At 50.1% G+C, this 24,900-nt stretch overlaps 8 protein-coding genes across 8 annotated transcripts; 3 read left to right on the forward strand and 5 right to left on the reverse strand.

The window, feature by feature from the left end:
• Positions 1 to 2,308: 2,308 nt before the first annotated feature.
• On the reverse strand, positions 2,309 to 3,177 carry N0V89_011320 (uncharacterized protein; the record flags this gene model as incomplete). The annotated part of the gene is made up of 2 exons (XM_056220052.1): positions 2,309 to 2,909; positions 3,173 to 3,177. The coding sequence occupies 2 exons, from the start codon at positions 3,175 to 3,177 to the stop codon at positions 2,309 to 2,311; spliced, it is 606 nt and encodes a 201-aa protein (XP_056065355.1).
• A 71-nt stretch (positions 3,178 to 3,248) lies between these two features.
• On the reverse strand, positions 3,249 to 4,243 carry N0V89_011321 (uncharacterized protein; the record flags this gene model as incomplete). Its single annotated transcript, XM_056220053.1, has 4 exons — positions 3,249 to 3,646; positions 3,696 to 3,775; positions 3,839 to 3,981; positions 4,031 to 4,243. 4 exons carry the CDS (start codon positions 4,241 to 4,243, stop codon positions 3,249 to 3,251), a joined length of 834 nt encoding a protein of 277 aa, XP_056065356.1.
• Positions 4,244 to 5,217: 974 nt separating this feature from the next.
• On the forward strand, positions 5,218 to 6,749 carry N0V89_011322 (uncharacterized protein; the record flags this gene model as incomplete). Its single annotated transcript, XM_056220054.1, has 4 exons — positions 5,218 to 5,243; positions 5,307 to 5,750; positions 5,862 to 6,282; positions 6,531 to 6,749. 4 exons carry the CDS (start codon positions 5,218 to 5,220, stop codon positions 6,747 to 6,749), a joined length of 1,110 nt encoding a protein of 369 aa, XP_056065357.1.
• A 790-nt stretch (positions 6,750 to 7,539) lies between these two features.
• Positions 7,540 to 9,270, reverse strand: INO1_2 (Myo-inositol-1-phosphate synthase; the record flags this gene model as incomplete). Its single annotated transcript, XM_056220055.1, has 3 exons — positions 7,540 to 7,846; positions 7,893 to 8,495; positions 8,546 to 9,270. The coding sequence occupies 3 exons, from the start codon at positions 9,268 to 9,270 to the stop codon at positions 7,540 to 7,542; spliced, it is 1,635 nt and encodes a 544-aa protein (XP_056065358.1).
• A 1,119-nt stretch (positions 9,271 to 10,389) lies between these two features.
• Positions 10,390 to 16,065, forward strand: N0V89_011324 (uncharacterized protein; the record flags this gene model as incomplete). The annotated part of the gene is made up of 6 exons (XM_056220056.1): positions 10,390 to 10,889; positions 10,941 to 11,060; positions 11,116 to 14,143; positions 14,212 to 14,317; positions 14,380 to 14,779; positions 14,844 to 16,065. 6 exons carry the CDS (start codon positions 10,390 to 10,392, stop codon positions 16,063 to 16,065), a joined length of 5,376 nt encoding a protein of 1,791 aa, XP_056065359.1.
• Positions 16,066 to 16,490: 425 nt separating this feature from the next.
• N0V89_011325 (uncharacterized protein) lies at positions 16,491 to 18,169 on the reverse strand (the record flags this gene model as incomplete). The annotated part of the gene is made up of 3 exons (XM_056220057.1): positions 16,491 to 17,880; positions 17,943 to 18,070; positions 18,146 to 18,169. The coding sequence occupies 3 exons, from the start codon at positions 18,167 to 18,169 to the stop codon at positions 16,491 to 16,493; spliced, it is 1,542 nt and encodes a 513-aa protein (XP_056065360.1).
• Positions 18,170 to 20,109: 1,940 nt separating this feature from the next.
• On the reverse strand, positions 20,110 to 21,514 carry N0V89_011326 (uncharacterized protein; the record flags this gene model as incomplete). Its single annotated transcript, XM_056220058.1, has 3 exons — positions 20,110 to 20,671; positions 20,937 to 21,292; positions 21,344 to 21,514. 3 exons carry the CDS (start codon positions 21,512 to 21,514, stop codon positions 20,110 to 20,112), a joined length of 1,089 nt encoding a protein of 362 aa, XP_056065361.1.
• Positions 21,515 to 22,481: 967 nt separating this feature from the next.
• Positions 22,482 to 23,186, forward strand: N0V89_011327 (uncharacterized protein; the record flags this gene model as incomplete). Its single annotated transcript, XM_056220059.1, has 1 exon — positions 22,482 to 23,186. The coding sequence occupies one exon, from the start codon at positions 22,482 to 22,484 to the stop codon at positions 23,184 to 23,186; it is 705 nt and encodes a 234-aa protein (XP_056065362.1).
• Positions 23,187 to 24,900: the final 1,714 nt, after the last annotated feature.

The raw sequence follows: 24,900 nt of genomic DNA on the forward strand, positions 1-24,900 counted from the left end.
TGTGGTGTTCGGCGAGAGTAGTGTCGGTGAGCAGCGCATAACAAGGGTGCGAATCCTATGGCAACATAGATCCCTTGCTGACATAGATGCGTCGAAACAAGCTTTTCCCATACAGATCCACCTATAACTCTCTCACGAGCTTTACTCTTTCGATCAACCCCACGTCGTATAACCTCTTTGACAACGAGACTAACGCACTTCGATGAGAATGCGGTGAGAGCGCTGCCTGCTTGCGTCGCGTCGTTCGTATGTCCGCCAAACCCACTCTAGACCTTCTACTTTCTTCCAAGCTTCATGTATAGTTCGGGGTATGTCTGCTCATCCATATCTCAAAACGCCCCATGCACTCCTTCAGCTAGCAGAAACTGGAGGGGACGAGTAGAACTTGTCTTTTCGTCCTTTCTTCTGGGGAATTGATCCACATTTCTCCATCAACGTACTCCTTTGCTTGTAACCACAAAAACACCGTATTTGATAAGCCCAGTAGATCAACTATATTTTGTTACTTGTAGCCTTCGTTCAAGATCAATGTCAGACATCATCTCGAAGATTTGCGATACTCGCCGGTCTCTACGTCAAAAAGGATGAGCTCGAAAAGGTCTGCTTGTGACCGTTGTCACAGGATGAAAATGCAGTGCAAGACGGACGGACGTAACCAACAGTGCAATCGTTGTCGAAGTGTCGAAGTTCCTTGCAATTATAGCGAACCAGGAAAGCCGGGGCGGCCACCAACTAAAGGTGCCGGTGTGATCACACAAAATATTTCCGCTGTTGCAGAGCCGACTAGCGTCAGCACCCTATCAGGTCAAGTAACTGCTGAAGAGGATGCCTGGATTCGAGACGCACTCAACAATGACATGCGCAATGGACCTCAGCAGTTCATGGGGATGGACATGGAGCCCTGGCCGCAACACGGCTTCGTGAATGTTTCCTCGGACACTTCGTATATGCAGTTGGGTCAGGAGGATGCGCTTGGTACGATGTCATGGCCCTCGAGCATTACCCAAATGTCTTCATCAAGCTCGACCAGCGAGAACCCGCCAATTCACGAGGGAATTTTGGGCGACTTTGGACTTGCGACTGACCCGCAACCTCTATTCATGAATTCGGACGCGAACGCCACGGGCTGCGCGCTTCAAGACTACCTCCAAAAGCTTGCCCATTTTCAAGTAACATTAGCTCGCGTTATCGACTGTGGATCATACCTCAATCCTTCCAAACTTGAGCAGGAAGCAGCCTATGTGCTCGAAAGTTCCTCGATCTTCCTCGAGCTCGTCCAGATACCCACAAGTCCCGGGAAATCTCAGGGGGCATCCAACATACGAAGTTGCTCCGGGAAAGAAGGTCTATTGCAGGAGCTCCACCATTACTGCGCCAATCGTCACGGGTGCAAAGGATCTCAAGAGTCGTCAACCTTTGACACCGCCGTCGTCTTGCAACTCATCTCGATTTCAATGCGCCTAACCGAACTGCACCATTGGTTCTACTCAACTATCCATCGTTGCCTCCAACAAAACCCGGACTGGATGAAACAGGCCACGGCTGGCAGTGGTGGCAGGTCTCCGGCGTGTTCCCTTTCATTTTCCGTCGCCGGCGTGGAGCTAGCACCACATCCCCATTTTCGACTCCAGATGCTCCTCTACACAGGCTTCCACTACCTCAACCGTATCCAGAAAACACTGAGCGAGCTTGAAGCACTTGGCTCTGACGACACATCACAACGACCGCCGAGCTTAGCTCGGCACACGCGTATGCTGATCAGCGAGGACCAGCAAACACGAATGGCCAAGATCCGCTTGGTTCTAGCTAAGCTGAAAGACGACTTCGGTGTAAACATAAGTCTTTGAGGGTTCAGTAAAGCCGGTGTTCCGTGATAGAGTTTAACAATTACGTCACGTTTATCAGCGGCGGCCAATGTACAGAATGTTCGCTTCGAAGAATCGATTCGAACAGCGTTTTTTGGTGTTCGAGTCAAACAAATGCACAGGCATAGTGACTCGTACAGAGCTCTGGATGAATACATTTCTTACGTTCAGGTGTTCGGGACTACGTTCGATCGTAGTACTATAGAGATCATAGGATAATTAATAAAGTTTTCCTAAATCTTCTACCGTCCTTTTGCGAAACGTGGCGTTATTATGTGGGGGGTGTTGATTCTACCAGAATCATATCTTCCACGGCCGCATAGATAAGACTCTGCTTTACTTTACTCTCACTGATATATCCTCCTTGGCGGATCGGCATACCCGCCAGAGAGAAGAGCCTCTCCGGTAAGGATTACTCGACACTGAGGCGAAAAGTACCGGCATCATACTTTCACCCTCCTAAACAAAAGATTCTTTGATGGATCCGGACTCGTGAAGCCGCCCGACTCGATCTGTGCATACCTGGCAGTGCTTCCATCCTCGTTTTTGATGTCATAATCGAGCAGTAACCTCGCAAGGATCATCTTGATCTCATTCGCCGCAAAAAAGCGCCCCGGACAAGAATGCTTGCCGTACCCAAATGAAAGATCCCGTTCATTGGTTGTCACAAATTGGTTCCGTGCGTGGTCGGAAGCTGACCCAGATTGACGCAGCTTATAGTATCTAAAGCCGTCGAAGACCTCAGCAGGCTGTGAATCAGGAGGAAAATTGGCTTCATCCATGTAGATTGCGTGGGATGGCGCCTCGATGATGACTCCCGGAGGAATGTACTGGCCATTTGAGAGGGTAAAGCCGCGGAGAACTTTGCGCTGGAAATTTGCGATGCCACTATAGAAGCGGCCGGTTTCTTTCATGTAGCTGTCAAGCTTGACCATTTGTTGGAGAGCGCGGGTGGTTATGGCACCTCCGTTGTCCGCCATAGCCTGGCGAATTTCCTCCCGAAGAGGCTCCATATATTCGGGAGAAGCCGCGAGAGAGTAAAGACTTCAAGTAATCATTAGTTGACCGCCGGAACCGGTAAGAACAGACCTTCTGCGACTTACATATTCGTTACCGTTGTAGATGTAGTATGCACTGCCACAAAAATGAGGGTGAGCTGCTGCCTTGCAAGCAACAACGAGTCGTTTCGATTTCCCTCTTTGGCACTTCGATTCATGAGCCAGCCAAGCACTAAATGCGCGGAGATGAAGTCAGTACGATGTTTCGAAATTAAACTAGAGCGTGAACGATGTTAGGGCTAGTGCTACGTCATGAAGCTTTGTTGGGCTAAAAATATAGCATCTCCTTCGCTTTGAGACAGAGCAATTAGGTTGTACCCTGACCTTACTTACTATCATCAGGCTGCTGCCACTCCGGGTCGTTTGCTTGAGCGTTGCATCGGGCTTCAATGATAGGCTCTAACATCTGCTTAGCCTTCCTCTCAGTTTCGTCCAACTTTCGCACTTCTGGTAGGCGAGGAGCGAGCCATCGCCGTAGAAAAGGTCGTGTACGCTTGACTGCTTGCGCCGCTGTGACAAGTTCCACGGGGTAGTTGATCGCGGCGTCGAGATACTCTTCGTTGCGACAGAGTTCCGGGCCGACAAAAATGCGACCAGTGATCTTCGCCACCATACTGACCAGCTTCGGGTTGACCCTCACTGGAGTCCAATCTTCGCAGTCTGCTGGCATTTCGTCTTTCAAGGTTTCCTCGACCACCGTATAAACAACACCGTTCAGGCGCGCTACCGCGGGTCAGTGGAGAAATCATGGAAGAGACACGTGAAGTCGTACCAAGAGCCGGAGTGAGATCAGCCCTGATTGAATGGATGACAACAGTGATGTCACGGTCGTTTACAAGCAGCTTCGTATACCTGGAAAGTTGATATGCCATGAAAATTTGTCTCTCGTGCATTACGTGTCATTTCATAACTCACTTTACGGCCAAAAACTGTTCAACAGCTTTTTCAATACTGAGAATCGATTCGGGGAGCTTTCTCAGCTCAGGTAAAAGGCTAGGACTAATGACGACTTGGTGAAATCCGTCGGCGGATGTCACCCTCCACACCGAGTCTTTGAACTTTGAGCTCGTCAGTCGAATAGCTCGACAATACTACAATAGCATTCACCTTCTCATAGCCCTCTCGGTACAATTTCTTCGCCGACTTCAGGTACTGCTTCCTATGCGCCTCGCTACTGATTGCATTGTGGAAGGCAGGCAGTCTTCCGATGTGGGAATCGAAATAGATTCTCTGGACGGAAACGTATGCTGCGAAAACGAGAGCAGCAATGGCCAATACTTGCAGCGCATGCGTCGATTCGGCAACAGTTTGGATCTTCATACTTGGTAGCGTTGCGATGAAGGTTTGGTATGAGGGTCTTGTTGCGGCGTGAAACATGCTAAGGAGAAGATTAGAGCGGAGCAGCTATCAAGTAACGACTAGGAAGTAAGAAAGCGCCCGCAGATCGCCCCTTGCTGCAATCTCCCAAAATCATCTTACCCGTGCGGTTTGCTAGCGCAAATTTTCGCTTCAAAGTTTGTACCAAAACCCTTGAGATTTCTTGAAGAGGAAAGGGCCGCAGAGCGGCTGGTGCCAGTGATTCAAGCTGGGGAAATGGGGTTAGGACTAGTGGCAGGATGCGACGACAGGGAGCTGGGGTGGCTAGATGCCCTTGCTTGTGAAGATTGATTTGAGGCTTTCACGGAGCCAAAACCTTATCTCTTCCATGTATCGCATCTCGGAGGGTTTCTAAGGTAGCTCGGAGGATTTCTAAGGCAGCCCGGAGGGTCTCCAAGGTAGCTCGGAGGGTTCCCAAAGTAGCTCGGAGGGTTTCCAAGGTAGGTTCTCTCTTGGCTACAGCAGATCTTTTGGAAGGAGAAAGATCCTTGCAACGTTTAGACCTGAAACATGCAAGTGATCGTCATCCTGAATGTAGGTTGCATCACAGACTGTAGGATCTATCGGCTACCCATCCTTGCACGCGTTAACCTTTTGCTTCCGAGTGAGGGAGGTGTACTGGAAGCTGGCCTATCTCTGTCCCAACAACCGCACTGTGCCGTGCCACTCACCTAATTGGAAGATTATTGAAAGGATGTGGGGCTACAAGATTGCGAACCTAATCGGCGTGTAAGCAGTGTTAGATCAGATGGGCTTCAGCACGTCTTGGCGTCTAGAGATACTGACAAAATGTGTTCGAGTGTACTCCCATTCAAATTTCAGGAATTATTCTTTGCGCCTACATCTGAAACTGCCCATTGCAGCGGTTCATCCCCCTACAATCCATTCATATGCTCGCTATCAACTCGACAAACAAAATGGCCCTGGCTTTAGGAGCACTTTGGTATATTACCCTCGCATTCTGATTGTTCCACCGATAATAAAAACCCCTAACTCTGGTTTTTAGGGCTTGGGACGCCTACGAGAAAGCTCTTTCATTATACTTCTCGAAGAAGTACAAAACGATCGCCCTACCAAAGGTACTCACATATTCCTCTACCGATGTGAGCATCATAGTTCCAACAATCGACACTGAGTCAACCTTTACCGAATGCGTGCGTCTCTGGCTCAAGAGTAATCCCCGCGAGATCATCATTGTCACTGTACCGCGATGCAAGGCCCACGTTGAGCAGCTAGTTATGCCGATACACGAATTCAAGGACAAGATCACCATCCTGACTGCGCCTCTTGCCAACAAGCGCCATCAACTGATGGTCGGGGCCAAGGCTGCCAGTGGCAAGATACACGCTTTGGTCGATGACGATGCCTACTGGCCCGCTGACACTGTGATTCCACACCTCCTGGCTCCCTTCGAGGATGACAGGGTTGGTGCGGCTGCGGGTCTTCAAAGGTCAGTCTACAATGTTCAGTCTCCGTAGGTGGAGGTCTCCCCTCCGAGTTGATGCTCCCTCACTCCAGAGAAAAACAATGCTATCCATTATCACTACTGATGGAATGGAAGTGCCGAGATCCCACTAGAGCGCCAAGATTCCAATGTAATCACAATCTGGGAAGCAGCTGCTGCTCTCGATATGTTCAATATGAAAACACTTCAGGCCATGCGCTTCGCAGCGGATGGAGGCTGCTGGGCCCTAGTTGGACGCACGCTGTTCGTTCGTGCTACTATTCTCCAAGACCAGCAGTTCGTAGATGCCTTTACGCATCAGCTCATTGGCCAGAGGATCGTAAACGGAGCGGATGACGTCTTTGTGACCGAGTGGGTATTCGACCATGGTTGGAAGGTCTCCATTCAAAATTCACCCGAGTCTGAAATCACGACCAACGTCAAGCAAGATCACAAGTTTGCGTGGCAGGTACTTCGTTGGGAGAGGGGGAACATTCGCTCTTTCCTTGCCCGTATCTTTGTGTACCCTGGCTATCGGGTAATGATGCGGTAAAACCTGCCCTCTCTCGGTTCTGATCTACCTCAAGTGGTTATTTGATATACGAACTAACCACAGCTGACAGGAGACACCCATACTCGACCCGAAAGATGGTCGAACGCCTCGCCCGACCTCTCTGGGCCTCCTTGTACGTCGTGGTTTGGCTGCAGACGCTACGAACTGCACCTTGGCTTGCGTGAGTAAAACCTCGAATCATTTATCTCCTTCATATCGTTGTCGTTTGCAAGGTCTCTGACAGCTTAAAAAATAGGATGGCTTACGTGCTCTGGATGATGTTCGGATGGGGTGGATGGGTCTCAGGATACGGAGCATTCCTCCAAAGATACCCATATTGCATACGCACAATCTGGGCACTGTTCCTCATGGACAACTTTGCTCCTATCGTCGACATATACGCGTACTTCACTATGAACAACGACAGTTGGTTGACTAGAGCAGCTGCATAGGGCATCAAGGAACAGGACGAGACTGAGACCGAGAAGAATAACGGTGTGGGCAAGGTCCTCAGCACGTTCAAATTTTAAATCGGCCAACATCGATACATAAAGTCTCTTGCTAGATGCACTGTTACCTGAACAATGAACCTTCTTGATTATGAATCATGGCATATATCCTGACAGAAATCTGACGCAGTCCTGCAGTTTGTATCTCGCCTTGGTGAGCGACTTAAAGTAGGATCGTTGCCTAATTCAACCGGCTCGTGCCCTCAGTATCTCCGTGCCTAACAGCTAGGTTTAGCTGACCTATTGAAATTTGAGAGGGAATGACTGACGGGAAAGATCGAAGAGCTCTTGCAGGCGTGATTCTTGTACTGTTCTAGCTGTAATTCGACGGTTGCGGGCAAAAGGTCAAGTGGCTGATAGTAAGACTTAGCGTCGGGAAAATTTACGACCTAGGAGGCGACAGATATGGGAAATAAGAAGTCGAAACTCTTCTAAGTCCACGCAGAAGAGCCTCTGCGTCAAGGAACATAATCCAAAACTATTTTTGCTGAGAACCGATTTGAATTACGAATTGTAGACTAAGAATGACAGGGGAACTATCTCGCTTTGCAATCTAAATACAGTGATCCTGATGATAATATGTTGAAATCCTCGAGATAGTCCCTGTTGAAGGCAACTAGCAGGTAACAGGGACACCTATGACAAAACGCGAGGGGAAGCGCATTGGCTGTGGCTTCAGAAAGGAATCCCCTTTCCATCATTGGCGAACATGATTCCTGTAGCCTCTCGATCCTCAGAATAGCTTATGTTCCAAAGACATATCCGATTCGGGTTCCAGACCGACACAGGCACGGAAGATATTGGTCAAGGCCGCTCGCTGCTTGGCCAATGCATTGACGACCGGAGTACCTGGTGGGGTCAATGGAGCCTTGAGCATGTAGCTGAGGATGCTAAGGACACTGTGAAATCCCTGATACGCTGTTGCAGACCCGTCATTTGAGCTTGCTTTCCACTGAATTCTCGTCATAACTTCAGTGATTAAGACGAGATCGATGATCAGAGGCGAGGCAAGGAGTGAGTCCTCGCACACATTGAAGATTCTGTGGTGATCAGTGATGGAGTAAGACAGACATGGGATCAACCTACGAAATTGTCTGGTGACCGCCCAGGAAAATCTCAGCGTAGTATTCATCGAGGGCACGCTTGTTGTCGCCCACTGCCGGCATGTACTTGATGACAACAGTGTGATCAGGGTGCTCCCCGTCCTTGTAGAGCACATTGTTCGCGTCGACCATATCATCCACCACGTTCGATTTCGAAATTTCCTTAGACCGAAACTGCTTCTGCTCGCTCAAGTTCTTGCCGTCGTTGTTACCTAGATGGTTGTAGCTTGCTATAGAAGTAACCTTGATCCCTGCATTAATTAAGAACTCCACTAAAGCGGATTTCATCTTTGTTTGCCCTGACTTGAAGTCATCACCCCCAATAAAAGCGCCGTATCTTTCGGCAAGGTCAATCGCACCCGGAACGAACGTATTCTGAGGCGAGCCGTTGATAAATGGGGCGTTCTCAAGGATGCAGGCCACTGCGAAGATCGTCGAGGGCGCAATCTCGGCTTGCCCCTCTTCAATGGCCTTCAACAGATTGTCCGCTGTGTCGTTTACCCCCGCAACCACGTCAGCGAAGCGTTCGGTATTGGCGGTCCACTGGACTATGACTTTATCGAGGTTATTGACACGCTTGAAATCCCTTTGAGAGATTAGAATGTTTTCCCGCCAAGTTTGTTGGGTAATGCTCACCGAATATCCTGACGAATATGATCAACATGGCCCATACAGGCGACACTGCCATTGATAATGTTGTCTGCTCGATCGCCTTGATTGGAGGCAATGAAGTCGGGATAATAGATGCTGGGAAGTGGGGTCATCGTGGCCATTTCCTTCTTGACTTGCATTTTCAAGGTGGGTTCAAGCACAGCTGCCCGGTCCATGGCATCAGAAAGATTCAGGCTACTAATGTCCCATCCACCGATAACAAGGTCGTTTGGGTGGACCATTGGCAGAACATTGTGGAATGGAATATTCACGTCTCGTTGAGTCTTCGCATCGGTACCGAGCTTCATGGTGGAGCCCATAACGACGGATCCATAGTAATTAGCATTCCTTGGGCCCTCGCGTGTGTCCCATACCAGTCCACGACGGTTAGCAATGATTCCAGCAGTTACAGTCGTGCCGTTATTGCCGCCCCAACCAACGAGCATAACGCCGACCTTTGGAACATTGCGATCGAATTTGAAGTCATACTGGGTTTCCCGAGGAGTAACAGTGTAGTCTCCGGTATCATCTCTCGTAACGCTTGTAGTGCGGTACGTGTACTTGGTTAGAACTTCCTTTTCCGTGTACACCACGTTAGGTGACTTGACTGTAAAAAGCTCTTTCCTGAAAGATGATGAACCTTCGTGGTCATTGCCAACGTTTCCAGCCCGATCGGAGGAAGATTTGTCAATCTCTGCATGCGGAGCCATCTTTGTTGATTGATAGCCTTCGTCGATGGATGTTTATAAAGTAAACGTCCAGTCCGCTGTACTCCTCGGTGGAATATCACGGTGGTATGTTGCGTGCGGATTATGAACACTATACATTGTCAGCGACTTGCAGTCTTCATGGGTTCAGTCCGGGAGACCTGCCTACGATTTTCGAAGATCGGAAACCGGCTCTACTGCTTGAATGATTGTAGTCTGAAAGACCGATCTAATATATAGATGGAATTAAAAAACTCTGAGGAGGGATTCGTCACACCTGCTTCTTGTTCCAAATGAATTGTATCCAAGAGTGGTTGATAGTCCGTCGTAATGGACTGCAATCCAATACAGGATACACGTGAGCCCCGATAGTTCTCCAGCGCCACACATACATGACTAGCTTGATAGAACCGGCGGGTTAAGATCCTGCATAGTTGAACCCATTTACATTGTGCCGGTCCATTTTGGCCTCAGACAAGTGCAACGGATCAAACGAGCGCAAGGCGATCGGTTGGCGTGTTCGGCAAGCCGTATGAATCCTGAGCTACACTTAAACAGCAGGTGCGTGTTTCTAGCGCGGCAGGGATTGCAAGACCCTTAAGCGATCCTATCTTACCCAAAAACTGACCCCTGCTCCCAAGATCCGTTTCTTACGCGACGCTGAAGATACATGCATCATGCAGGCGCACTGATGGATTCGGAATCGTCCCCGCCCGGATCCGTAGTCTGATTAGATCGGTGGGTTTATCACCCTGTCATTAGGCTGCATATGCAAGCGCATCCTATTGCGCCGATGCAGTTTGTATACGCATCGTTAAGGACCCCTTGGCTACTTTCTTCGCCGATACCGTTGAGCCGTTACCGCTGTGGGTCCATCGGAGACCACGCCCTGCAGTGTGGCGTTTCCGATGGCGATTGAAACCCTGGGCCAGTTGGTGAAGACGTGAAGCTGTAGCACTTGTCTGAGACAAATGCGCGAAATCACCCCAAAAGCTAATACTTAAGAAGTGGGTATAAACCAAAAGAAATACGTACAAATTTTAAAAGGACGCATGTCTTGTCCCAAGTCTTTAAGGCATATACCATTTTTGTCTTCTTGTTGTCTGTCCAGTCTGCAACACAATGCCCCACGCGATAGAGGGCCTCGAGCCCGTCGCCATCATTGGCATGGCCTGTAGGTTCCCAGGCGGAGCCAATAGCCCCGAAGAACTGTGGCAGTTTCTCGCGGATGGAAGGTCCGCATGGTCAGAAATACCGTCCGACCGATACACGTGGAGGTCTTTCCACCATCCACATCCTGACGCCGAAGCTGCACACAATCAAACAGGCGGTGGCTACATAGACCGCGACCTCGCCGCCTTCGATGCCGCCTTTTTCGGCATCCCCGCTGCAGAAGCAAATGGCCTCGATCCCCAGCAGAGAATCCACTTGGAGACGGCTTATGAGGCGCTGGAGAACGCCGGTCTGCCGCTACACAGTGTGAGTGGCTCGAAGACGTCGGTGCATGTAGCGACCGTGAGCCGTGACTACGACCGTAACGCCTATCGAGATCCACAGGACCTTGCGAAGTATCAACTTACAGGTTGTGGAGAGGCAATCACCTCTGGACGGGTTTCGTATACGTACGACTTGAGAGGTCCCTGTTTTTCGCTGGATACGGGCTGCTCGGGCAGCTTGGTGGGGCTCCATCTCGCCGTGCAGGGGCTACGGTCGAGGGAGACGGATATGGCACTTGTGGGAGGTACGAACCTGCTGCTTTCGCCGGATATGACGATCGCGATGAGCAAGCTACAGTAAGTCGAGCGTTCGATCCAAACTCCACATCCCAATCGGCTGACCGAATTGCAGTATGCTGAACGACGACGGCAAATGCTACGCATTCGATAGCCGCGGCAAAGGGTATGCACGATCCGAAGGCGTGTCCACTATTGTTCTCAAGCGGTTGTCCGATGCCGTGAAAGATGGAGATCCTATTCGCGCCATCGTCCGAAATACTGGAATCAACCAAGACGGCAAGACAAATGGAATTATGCTCCCCAACTCACAGGCACAAGAGGACCTCATGCGATCGTTACACTCGGATGCTGGACTGGACCCGGGCCTGACTGCATACGTCGAGGCTCATGGCACAGGTACGCAAGCTGGAGATAATGCCGAGATCAACTCGATTTCCAAAGTGTTTTGCAACGGCGTCAAGAGGAGCCAGCCACTGTTTGTCGGGTCAATCAAGGCCAATCTGGGGCACTGCGAGAGTGCGAGCGGCTTAGCAGGGCTCATAAAGACGGTTCTGGCGCTCGAAAAGGGTGCAATTCCAGCTACACCAGGTGTGCTAAAAATGAAGGAGGGGCTCGATCTAAAGAGAAGGAACATTCGGATTCCCCAACAGCTAGAAGAGTGGCCAGCTCTGGGTGTGCGAAGGGCGGCCATCAACTCGTTCGGCTACGGTGGAACAAATGTAGCAGCCATCTTGGACAGCTATCAGCCCGCTGACGGAAGCAATGGCATCAATGATATCAATGGTATCAATGATATCAATGGTATCAATGATATCAATGGTATCAATGATATCAATGGTATCAAAGAGACCAACGGTATCAACGGAACCAACGGTATCAACGGAACCAACGGTATCAACGGAACCAATGGTGTCAGCGAAGCTAATGGCGAAGGGACCCTCTTTGTCGTCTCCGCAAAGTCTTCCAAGTCCTTGAAGGGCAACCTCGAAAATCTCAAGCGATGGATTGGCTCCCAACCTCATGTCTCCTCAGACAAGCTCCGGCAACTCGCCTACACCCTCGCAGCCCGGCGCTCAAACTTCCCCCTTCGCACAAGCTTCCTTGCCAGCACACAAGAAGGCTTTCTGGCCGCTGCCTCGAATGCAGCTGGCAGAATACCTGAAAAAGCGACCAGCAAGCCCAAACTCACCTTGGTCTTCACTGGTCAGGGTGCGCAGTGGTACGCAATGGGCCGTGAGCTTCTACACACACCCTCAAGCTTCGCAAAGTCGATTAGGGAATCAGAAAGGATACTTAAAAGTCTGGGCGCTGAGTGGAACTTGATCGAGGAGTTGAAACGCGGCCAGGACACGTCTCGTATCAATGAGAGTGAAATATCACAGCCTGCCACAACAGCGTTGCAAATCGCGTTGGTCGATCTACTAGACAATTTCTCGGTTCGTCCAGATTCTGTGATCGGACATTCTAGTGGCGAGATTGCGGCTGCATATGCAGTCGGCGCGCTGTCGCATGCTGCGGCTTTGTGCGCCTCGTTCCATCGCAGCAAAGTCTCTCAGTTGGTGCAACAGGTATTCAGCACACCTGGTGGCATGCTAGTCACTACCCTGAGTGAAGCCGATGCGTACCACTACATCGAACGTGTTGGAAAGAACCGATTATCGCTTGCTTGCATCAACAGTCCGAGCAGCACGACCATCTCCGGCGACGAGGATGCACTCGAGGAGATGAAATCTATGCTAGAAGGCAAAAGCATCATGGCTAAGCGTCTTGCGGTTGACGTGGCATATCATTCGCATCACATGAAGGCTGTGGCAGATCAGTATCTCAGTGCGCTCCACGATTTGGAAAACTCCGAGGCTCGTGACGATATCCAGCTCTTCTCATCTGTGACCGGTCAGCTGAAGACTTCTGGCTTCGGTCCTGATTACTGGGTGCAGAATCTCGTCTCAACTGTGCGTTTTTCAGATGCCTTGAAGGCTTCCTGTGAGCAGCTACGCAATGCGTCGGGCTCGAGAGTCACACCTCACGTATACCTGGAAGTTGGGCCGCATTCGGCACTCGCAGGACCAGCGAAGCAAACCCTGACTTCGGGACAGAACGAAGTCGAGTTCAAATACGTATCCGCTCTTGTCCGTGACAAGAATGCATACACAACCGTACTCAACCTTGCTGGCAAACTTTTTGAGTTCGAGCTGAACATTGACATTGAGGCGGTAAATGACATGAAAGGTGGCGCAAAGTCACGCAATATGCTCCTAGATCTGCCTTCCTACGCATGGGACTACTCAAAACGATACTGGCACGAATCGCGCCTGAGCAAGGAATACCGTTTCCGAAAGTATCCGTACCATGACCTACTAGGCTTGAGGCTGATTGGCAGCACGCCACTGGAGCCACTCTGGAGGAATATCCTTAGCGTCGATTCACAGCCCTGGCTCTCGGATCATGTCATTGATGGTTTCGCCATTCTTCCTGGCTCTAGTTTCGTCACTATGGCCATGGAAGCAGCGCGTCAGCTAAGCGACCAACAAGGTGCGCCCAAGATCAAGCGGTTTCACTTGAGGAAAGTGAACTATTTTAAGGCCATCATGATTCCTGAATCGCCCGGAAAGGTCGAGGTTATGATAAGCCTTTCAGCACCAAGCTCCAGCGTCGCCAATTCACAAGAGTCGTCGGAGTGGGAGAGTTTTCGGATCACGTCTTCGGCCGACGCGGGCACATGGAGTCTGAACTGTGTGGGGCAGATTCGTCTCGAATACCAGTCTGTACTGAACGAGGTTGACGGAGGCCGTGAAGAATTGCAAGCACTGTCCAATCTGCGCGAGCGCCTTTCCCAGACTGACGGAGCCTGTACCCAGACGATCGAGCACATTGCGCTGTACCAGGAAATGCGCCGCAATGGCATCGACTACGGCACTAACTTTGCGACCATCAAAGAGCTACGAGTAGGCGAATGTCAGGCGCTCGGGAAAGTCGTGATCCCCGATGTGGCACAATGCATGCCATCTGGGTACCAACAGCCTCACACTATCCACCCAGCAACATTTGACGCTCTGATGCACATTGTTCTACCTTTGTACTTTCGACACTGCACTGTTGGCACGGCTATGCTGACTTCCATCGAGGAAATTACTGTTACGGTGAGGCGCCCCAGGGTCCCTTGAGGTACATGATGTACGTGAGACATGAGCTTATCAACAACTTCTAGGCCGATATGACGACACTGCCGGGCAGCCATCTCGATGTATGTGCTGCCCTCTCTCCTCTGGGGCCCCGCTCCGGCACGGTCGACGTCGTCGCATTCCAGAGAGACAGTGCGTCGCCCTACTATACGTAATGCTTGTGAGACATATGCTTATATTATTTCGACTTGTAGGTAACGAAGTCACTCCAGTCGTCATCCTAAGTGGTCAAAGGTTCCAGGGCATCGCAACCAGCGCGGCATCCGCGCCGGCAACATACGTCTCACGTCCGTTGCACAATGTCCATGAGCCGCGCAAGATGACCATCGCAACGCCCGGAGTAGTGAACAGCCTGTGCTTTATCGAGGATGAAGCTGCCAGAGATTCTCTGCAGCCGGACGAGGTTGAGATCAAGGCTCTGGCATTCGCCCTAAATGCAGCCGATGTCGACGTAATCCTTGGTCGAGGTGGTGACTCTACCAGCATTGGAGAGTGCGCCGGTATCGTCACTGCGATAGGGTCTGATTCGATGCATTCTTTCCAAATTGGTGAGCGGGTCTGCGCTTGGAACACCAGAGTTGCTTTTGCGAGTAGGTAAGTTAGATGAACACTCGACATTCCTACTTCTTTGTAAAGAGTGGTGGCTGACTGCTGCTAGGACACGAGTCAAGAGCTCCTTTGTGGAGAAGATTCCGAACTCATGGTCATTCAAGTTGGCCGCAGCTCTTCCGCAGAATATGTCGCTCGCTTATCACGGCTTGCGTTACTGCGCCCGGGCTGAATCCGGCCAGACTGTATTAATCAACAACGCGGGTGATGCGCTCGGACAGGCTGTGGCTCTTGTGGCGAATTTGCTTGGCCTACGGGTCCTGGCAACAGTCAAGACGAAAGCAGAAAAAGATGCCTTGGAGACTTTTAGCGGTATGCGCTCAGCTCAAATTCTTTATTCGAAGGATGCTGCACTTTCAAAAGCTTTGCTGCGCTTGACCAAAGGTGCAGGTGTTGACGTAGTGTTCAACACCTCATCAACAGCTTTCCCCGCCGACCTGGTCGCGTCAGTCAAGGCCTTCGGCTCAGTCATTGATGTTCACCAGCAGTCTGTTTCCTTCTCATTCGCACATCGCGCCGTCAAATACGCCTCCTTCGATGCGAGTCAGCTTCTCAGACATCTTCCCTCCATAGCAAGCTCGGCCTTCAAGACTGTTCTATCGCTATTACGGGATGGCGACTTTGATGGCTTGATGCCTATCATTGCAGTACCCATATCCGATGTTGCATCGGCGTTCAAGGCTGTGCAAGGCCAAAAGAACGTCGGTAAAACGGTGTTACTAGCGGAAGAGGACGCGTTCGTCAATGTAAAGGAAGCTGACGCCCCCCTTGCGCATGTCGAACGCATCATCCGAGCTATCAAAGAGCTCTCTGTGTCACAAGACGAAAAGGAAGCCTTGCTCGCCCTGATCGAACATCCTAATGCCGCAGGGACAATTGCAACGTCTACCGCTACGAGCAACAGTGCTTCCTCATCAACGTTAAACAGGAGACTGAGTGCAGAGCAGCGCCTCGCTGCTGTTTCAAGCATGCAGGAGGCACGAATCATCGTTCTTGAGGAGCAGATCAGGACGATATCTTCCCTTGTATCGGTCAACGTGGAGCAGCTCGACCCTCAAGAACCTCTCGCTGACCTTGGCCTTGACTCTCTGATCGCGATAGAGTTCAAAAACTGGCTCGGACGAAGTTTGGGAGCCGATGTCAGGGTCCATGATATTCTTGATGCTGATGGTCTCGAACCATTGGCGGTTTTGGTGGCAGGAACGTCCAAGTTTGTTCCTGACGGTTTGCCAGAACAGTGCAGCAAGGCTTCGCTACCGATACGCGTTTAACGCGCGTTAGCCGGCACCGGTTAGTATCCAGGATGGGGAAACCTGGAAAAGCGAAGGTCTCGGTACGATCACGCTGAAGAGTATCGCAATTGGTATAGCTGACTAAGGTGCAATGAATTGAACGTCAATCTAAAAGTATTAGTTCTCTGTTATCTTCTACCATAGCGCGCTCTATATAGCTATAGTAAGAGGCTATACACGCGTAGTAAGTCACATACTTGGTGAATGGTAGAAGGGAAGTTTAGCTCTATTACATATTTCATCACGTGCCTTCTTCGTAAACCATACGGCTTGCGATTTTCCTAAGCATTGTGCAACACATCTCGCACTCCTTCCACAAGTCACCCTCCATTATATGAATGGATCGCTTAGGACACAGCGAGCTCATCACATGGGACTTGTGTTCTTCAACCTTGGAGAGAAAATTAGATGGGGACAGGTTCTCGGGGATAATCGCTTACAGATATGAGTTCTGGAGGTGGAACCTCGTAAAGGGGCTCAGGTTCAACAGGGATCGAGTGATCGTATATAGGCTCAGCTTCATCAACGGGCACGGGTACGGCGTGCTCCCGAGAAGAATCAGACTGCGCGTGAGGAGCTGAGTCTCCCGAATAGGCATCGGAAGTAGGTACCGGTTCCTCACAGGGAGCCTCTTTCTCTTCCCGGTCGATGCGCTCTTGCTGCTTCTTATCCCACTTCTCCTTATCTTTTTTTTCTTTAGCCAGCCTTTTCTTCTTCGATGTGGCGGTCTCCTTCTTCGGACGCGGCGGAGGAACATATTCAACCCAGACGCTCCTCGGAGGCTCCGGTGCCAGCGTCTCAGAACCAACGACATCAATGCAGTCCTCATAGCAAGGCTCAGGTTCTGGTGCAGGCATGGCGTCCTCATAGCCAGGCTCAGGTTCTGGCGCAGGAATGGAAACTTCGTAATATGTATCACGCTCTGAGGCAGGGGCTAGAGCTTCCCAGCAAGTCTCGAGTTCTTCAACAGGATCTGGCTCCTCACCGACATCAGGGGCCAGGGGCGGGTCATCGTCGACATAGCCATACTGGGCAAGCGCAGCCGCCTCTACTTCTTCCTCTACAAGTCGTGCTTGCTCCTTCTCCTCCCTCATTTTCTTTTCCAGCCTCTTCCTCTGTCCCTTGCTTAAGCCAGCAAACGGGTCTGTGCCGGCAACAATCTCCTCTGAGACTAGCAGCGCACGTGGAGACTCATCCACTTCGTCGGCAATATTACCCTTCCCCGCCAGTGCTTGGGTCAACTTCTCGCTCAAGAGCTTAACCACGTGGCGCACAACATAATCATTCAGCTTACTTTTCTTACACAGACTTGCACAGAAGGCATCGTCTGCAAACACGGTGTGGTCCTTCTCGAAAGCCTTTTGGGTCTTGTCTTTCAGGTATGCTTGGAGCCAGTCACTGGGCTCGGTCTTCTTCGGCAATTCGCTCCTGATGATATCGAGCATTGTCTTCAGATCCATGGAAGCACTATGCTCTTCGATCTGTTGCCTTGCCAATTGCTCCAGTCTATCCAGCGTATGGGTCACCGACACCCTGTATACCAAAAGCGCTTGTTTTAAGGCGAGCTGCGGTTGCTGTGCGATATCACCGATCTTCGACTTAAGCGTCTGATAAGCGCCTGTGTAAAGGTAATGAACAAGTATATGTCCCGTATCCGCACTTATCGTAGGCAAGCTGATCTCTCCGCCAGGCGGAATCGTCGACCAATTTGTGGATTTGAGAAGATGCCACGGAACGTAGTAGGTAACTGGCACTGGGCCGACATTGATCGTGACGGGACTGCTGGCGTAGGGACTAAACGATTGACAATTAGCACGGGTCAGTTAAGCCCTGTTCAACACGTCGGGTTAGCTTACGACAGAGGATTCGGTTCCGCTTGAGGCTTCGGAATTGCTGTAGCTTCTGGTTCTGCTGTCGAAGGTTCAGGATTGGCCGTAGGTGCAACCTTCTCAATAGCTTCGTCCCCTTCTGCGGCGCGACTCGGCTTTTAGGTAGCTTTCTTTAGCGTTGACATCCTTGAAGATCATTCGGACGCTATCGCGTCTGCTGGATGACTAACCTTCTTGTTCTTCATCTTTGCCATCGTTAAAACTGTCCTAAAGTTCGATGCGGGTTTGTAGGGAAACGTTCGCTACGACAACAGATCGAGAATGAATAAAGGATTATCGAGTACTCCATACGCCTTATTTCCAAAACATTATGGGCCACGATCGTCTACTACCCCGCCAACATTTGGCCAATCAGCATCCACCACGATACTTGTACCACAATACAGGCGTTATCTCCCACGTTCAGGATATCAACAAAATTCCATCCCTGATCCCATGTATTTCTAACAACTATAGACCCGCGACGTGGAACATGACTGTAGACGCAGTAAGAATAGTTACGTTCTCACTATTCGTAATAATGAACAATTTCTCGCCCCCAAGTGAGATTGGCACCCATTTCGAAGAGCTTCGGACGACCCCTCCAGCCTTGTTGTCTCTTGTGATGCCGAACACTATATAGTTGTCCTTTCTGACGGTCACATTCAGAAGTCGACTTGCTGTATGCACTTCACATTATGCAGCTGTAGCCATTTCTTCATCGACAACATCAGCTGGTGCATCCTGAACTCGTATTCATCGCGCTTAGCTCCACCTCTCACCTATGGTCCGATATCGAGGTCGAGTCGTACTTATAGATCTGAGATCGAGATAATATAAGTGAAGTTAATGTATCTAGGGTACAACAACGAAGCCCTGCATGTGTACTGTGCGTGGTCGCAGAGAACAAACTAAAGCATTATTGGAAAGAGGTCGCATCTGAGAACTTGACTGACAGTGTGACGAGGTTGGATAACAATGGTATCATCGGAAGAATGTGTACTGGACTAGCACCGATCTTTGTGCCTGATCAAATACCCTCTCTAGTTGAAGCGTAGTCCTCAACTCACACATCGCGCGAAAGCAATCCGTTACAGGGCTTCATTAGACATTTCGCGGGGAATTCCTGTTTCACTTGCTCACAATCGATTTCAAACGACTACCAGCTCGCCTTCGAAATCCAACATGGACTGAGCATCCGGATGAATTGGGATATCTTCAAAGGGGCCGGCCAGGGAATCTGCAGGTTTACTGAAGATGACAGGATAAGTTGGAATGGTGATCTGTACCGCTCCCCATCAGCAATTTAATTCATCTTGAGATTGGCATAATTCAGTCAGTATAGGAAGGTATGCGAACGTACATTGCTCTCGGTTGCATGTAGCCGATAATTGACTCCCACGCATTGCACAATCGGTGTTTGCTCGAGCGAACCCTCTAGCTATATCAGATCATTAGTTATCTGCAAAACGATTGCAGCGCATTGCGCAACAGAAAAGGTTGCAGGTACGCACAGTTCCCACCACTATAGCATCTTCCCCTGTCGCCGAAAATCCGCCATCAAGACTTCCTGAAACACGTCGAACTTCGAAATTCCCTTTTGTGGCATTCAGCAGCTCTCCGTAATATACGTGATCACCCTGTCGAAATCTCACTAAAGCCCCAAAATTCATGACAACTCGATTGTACTCTTGAAATTTGGGTGAATTTCGTATATTATAAGAATCGTTGCCAAAAAAAAAAGGGAAGTAACGAACACGTAGTTACTAGGCTATGATACCCGGGCTGCTTATAATAAGGCTCTGTGGGGGTTTTCGTGCGGGCGGCCCACGGGCACCCACGGGCGCCTCCCTATTGTCCTCCACGGCTCCGGGATCTACACATGTTACAGGCGGGTTCGTTGTGTCTTAAGCCCCCCACATGTGGGATGGTACCCGGCCCTGACTGGTATGTGGGGTTAGGCTAGCGTTGACATTCGTAGAAGACTTAGATCGCGAAAAGGTTTAGTTTGGTAAACACAGAACGCGTGCCATACAAATTCTATGGGTGGAATTCGTACTCGGCGGCTGCAAGGATAGTCGCCCAAAAACCGGGGATTTTAAACTGACAAGTTGATTGAAAATTGATGAAACACGCATATGTGAGTTTAAGGAGTCTAAGCAGCTATTGGAATTTGCTTTGCCTCCGCTTGGACATCGTAATCCCATACGTAGTCATTCGTTGACTCTTCGTGCGTATCTTTACTCTTCCACCTAGCCACATTGCGACGGCCGCTGTCCCTCACATCTGCAGTTCTTGGCATCCGCAAGGTCTGGTATGCTTTGGCGGCGGCGTTGACTTGTGATTTGGATGTGACACGAGAGAGGATTTCAGCAATGGCACCACCATCTTCGATGGCCATGGCTGCGCCTTGAGATGCAGACGGTAAGCAGGCATGGGCTGCATCGCCGAGTAGGACTATCTTTCCGCCAGGCAGTGTCTCATTATCCATAGGCTCCAGGTCGCACAATTTCCACTCCAAAGTCTCCTTGGGGAGACGGCTCAAAATCTTGACAACGCGTGGATCCCAGTCCTTGAACTCGTTTTTCACAATTGAAGAATCGATTTTGACAACGTATGTGTCACCTTTCGTCTGCACAGCTGGCTGAGTGGAAACAAAGTTGTAGAACTCTCCTTGACGGACCGGATACGCGACGATAAAGTGAGTCCCACCTACCCTACATGTATAATCTTAGCTTCTGAATGAATAGGACTTTTACAGAAAGTCTCATACCACGCGTAGCAACTTTGATCCTTGAAATCAATCAAGGGAAGCAATTCAGCATCTTGAAGCAGATTACATGGAATCAATGCCCTGAACGCCGAATTTCCAATAAAATTGGGCTCGTCAACGAAACCCTTCATAGCGGATCTTGCGCGGGATCGATAGCCTAGATTCGCGGCCCGTCAGCACTACGAAGGGATAGATAATGCAGGACAGACTCGCCATCTCCACATACGATTACATCAGCTTGCATCACAGTGCCGTCCCTTAGTGTCACACTTGGTGTGTGTCCATCAAACTGCTCGACTGGTCGACCCATCTTGATATCAATGTCGAGCTCCCGCGCTCTTGCGAGCAAGCATTCGTGCAAATCACCACGATGAATCATCCAGGTCGGAGAGCCGTACTCTTTCTCAGAATCCGGGTAGAGCTTCTCCGTGAGTTGCTTCCCGTCTCGATCATGGAAGCGGACCCGCTTCAGTGGCGCTCCAACTTTCTCCAAGCGCTCACGCATACCTGGCATGCCGAGCAGTACACGTGTGCAATTTGAAGAAATCATGAGTCCAGCACGAATCTATGGTTCTGATTCAGCCTACTGTTGCAAGGTTGGGCGAATCGTACTTACGTATGTGAACTCCTCGGCGGCTTCTAGAACGGTGACTTTCAATCCTTTCTCTCGACAAGCAACGGCGGCGGTCAAGCCGCCGATGCCTGCACCCACTATCATGACATGGAGGTCTGAGGGATCGTTGATTAGATCATCCGAAGATCTGTCTGTATTGCTTATTTGAGCCATATCAGATCTCTACCTATACGTAAACGAGGACTTGGATGCTGTGAGGTTGTAGAAGATATGTGGTGTAGAATGCCTAATTTATATACCTAAGCAGCACGGGTCGATTCGACTAGCGCGGCTTTTCCGATCGGCAACCTTCGATAAATTATATGCTTCCTGAGTCTGCAAATAGTGATAATGGAAAGTTACAAATATCTCCAACAAATAAGATCGAACATTCAATTCAATATACTATTCTCAGTGTGATCTACTATCATACAAGAGCTCAATTGATACCCTGAGTGATCTTAGTGGAGGCATCTGTTGTACCGCTGCTCTCGGAAATCCACCACATCTATCCGATCCCCACATTGCGTGCTATCCAAGCTTGGAATAAAATCATCCTGTGAACTAGATCGCTTCTGCATGCCGAAGTGCGCTTTGACAACGAGTGAATTTTGTTTATGGGCTTGGACGGAGCGCGACATCGCATCTCGATTCGCATACGACCGACATAAGCCGGGCCTCACCAAGACTAGAGCACAATGCATGGCTGTCACACGACTGACAACCTCCTACTTGCGCATCACTCATCGAGAGAATCCTCGTCTCCTCTCGAATGATATCAGAAGGACTTATCCCACAAGCATCCACAATAGACAGAAACATTTTCTGCGTTCTAAAAAAGCGTCAGCAGCTTGCAATCAGTGCCGCTAGCGCGTGTGGCTCTGGGACGGAAATCCCCCACATGAACAGATTCTATCTAACCGTTTTTCGGCATCCTGATTAAGCGAAAAACTGGGTAATTAGCCATATCGATGACATTGATGCATTACCCGACAAATGCCTAGTCACTTCCTTGTCAACGGCAAAGAAGTTGTCCCATGAGTAGCGGCCACTAGACGAATGGAAATATCCGTTATATGAGGACAAAAGCCGTCATATGAACCGTTTTGTTAACGGAATCCTAGTCGCTGAAAAGTGAAGTATGGCCGCTGATCTTTACTCCCTCCCTTCCCTACCCTGCAGTTTGCCAACTATCGATGATCCGAACAAGCTCGACCTTGCTAGTGTCGCCTTGCAGACTCAGATAATTCTATCCCAACTGAAGCAAGACGACTTCGTTATCGATGCCATTTGGCGTGATAGTTTCGCCCTCACAGGCACGCTTCGCACCTTCTACTCCGCCGCTGCGGTATTCAGAGCCTGGACGGAGACGAGCGCGACGCACCGTCCAAAAACCTTTGCTGTACCCACAGCGCAGCCTAGAGTGACGAGAGTAGCGGCTGCCGTATGGCTCGAGGTACCGTTTACATTTGAGACGACGGGCATACCGGCCACAACATGCAGCGGCTTTGCGTCCATGACCCTACACGACGGGCGTTGGAAGATCTGGGTCTTAAGAACCATCCTAGAAGGGTTGGAAGGAGAGCCGGACGTGGATGTTCTTGAGCCGGTTCCTCGTCCCAATGAAATCACCACCAATGGGGCCACCACGAATGGCCATGGGAAGAACAGCTCTAAGACTCCTGATTATTATGGATGCGCTATCATCGGTGGCGGCCAGGCAGGTTTGAGCGTTGGAGGTAGACTACAAGCACTGGGAGTCTCCTATGTTATCCTGGATAAACACGAAGAGATTGGAGACAATTGGAAGACCAGATATGATTCGACTAAGCGTATGCCCCCATAACAGTACAATGTAAGAACACGTTACTGACCGCTGTAATGGCACAGTTCACACCATTAGAGAGTTTGGTTAGTAGTGGGCTTCGTGACCATACTCGATGGTACCAATCTTAGAGGGAGGCTGCTGATGGCAACTAGCCCACCTTCCTTTCGATCGAACCTTTCCAGAGAATTATCCAGAATTCTTACCGAAGAACGATCTCGCTCGAGGTTATGCAGATTGGGTCAAAAAGTACAGAATCGTTAGTAGCAACTCGACTCGTCTTTGGGGGTTATTGTACTGAGCACTGGACACAGAATGTCAAGTTGTCTAGTTCCCTTCTTTCGGGGAGCTGGGACCCAACTACAGAGCTTTGGACACTCCTGATCTCCAAACACGGCGAGATATCTACCATAACATCGTCCAACATAGTGCTCGCTGTTGGGGTGGGTTCTCAAGTACCCGTCAAGCCAACCTATGAGAATGAGGTAAGAATGCCACCAGCTAGAGGCCACAGTAATCCATAAACACATGCAATTTGTTCATACTTTCAGGCGGATTTCGCGGGCATAGCGCTCCACTCTGCAGATTATAAAAACGCTCATCGGTGGAAAGGGAAACACGGTGTCGTTGTGGGAACTGCGAACACTGGTGAGTGAGATAATGAAGGATACGTCATGCGTCGGCAAACAACTAACAGACCGCATAGCTCACGATGTTGCCGAGGACATGTTGGCTGCAGGGCTCGCGTCTGTAACGATGGTGCAGCGAACTCCAACCTGTAAGTTTACTACACTGCTTATATTCGAGAACTACCAGACTGAGGCACTATAGATGTTGTACCAGCCGAGTACTACGCAGAAACCCTCTCAAGTATATTCAAACCTCTTCTTTGCCATTCTGAAGTCGTCGCTGATAACGCAATGAACAGGGGTCTATAATAGTGATGTACCGACAGAGAGCGCCGATCGCATGTACTTCACGAATCCCGCTGTCCTGGGCAGGATCATGAGCCAGACGACGCTACTGGGCCGAGCCGCACAACAGCCTGAGAGATTTGAATCTCTTGAGCGCGCGGGGTTTCGACTCGATAAGGACGGAGACATGTTCTACTACATTTTCCAGCGATTCGGTGGGCATTATATGGATGTAGGGGCGTCGGCGAAGATCTCCAAGGGGCTGGTACGTTTCTATTTCTACTTCTTCCCCTTTCAGCAAGCAGGCAACTTACACATGATGTGGCTGGGTAGATCAAAATCAAGTCGAACTCACTGCCAGTGGCATGGACAGAAACTGGACTACTCTGCGCAGATGGCTCACAGTTGCGGGCCGATGTCGTAATTTTTGCAACAGGATTCGTGTGCAACCTCAAGTTATCAGTGGCGGAGCTCTTCGGGTCTGAGGTTGCGGCATCGCTAGAAGACGTATGGGGGCTTGACGAGGAGGGCGAAATCAAAGGAGTCTTTAAGCCCTGCGGTCGTAAGTCGCCCTCACCTGCACACTCTAAAACTGGCGACAATTTCACAGAGGAATTACTAACGCCATGAACCATAGATCCAGCATTTTGGTTTCACGGAGGCACGGTAGGTCAGGCAAGATTCTATTCACGCTTTATTGCGTTACAAGTAAAGGCGAGACTCCTGGGGACACCACTACCTATTTATAACACGGAGCGATCGCTCCTTTCCTAGGTATCATCAATAGACAATCATCTTTCATGTAAGATATGCCGACATAA

The sequence above is a fragment of the Didymosphaeria variabile genome (assembly GCF_027946475.1).
Source record: "Didymosphaeria variabile strain IMI 356815 chromosome Unknown scaffold_9, whole genome shotgun sequence".
In the NCBI taxonomy this organism is placed as follows: Eukaryota; Fungi; Ascomycota; class Dothideomycetes; order Pleosporales; family Didymosphaeriaceae; genus Didymosphaeria; species Didymosphaeria variabile.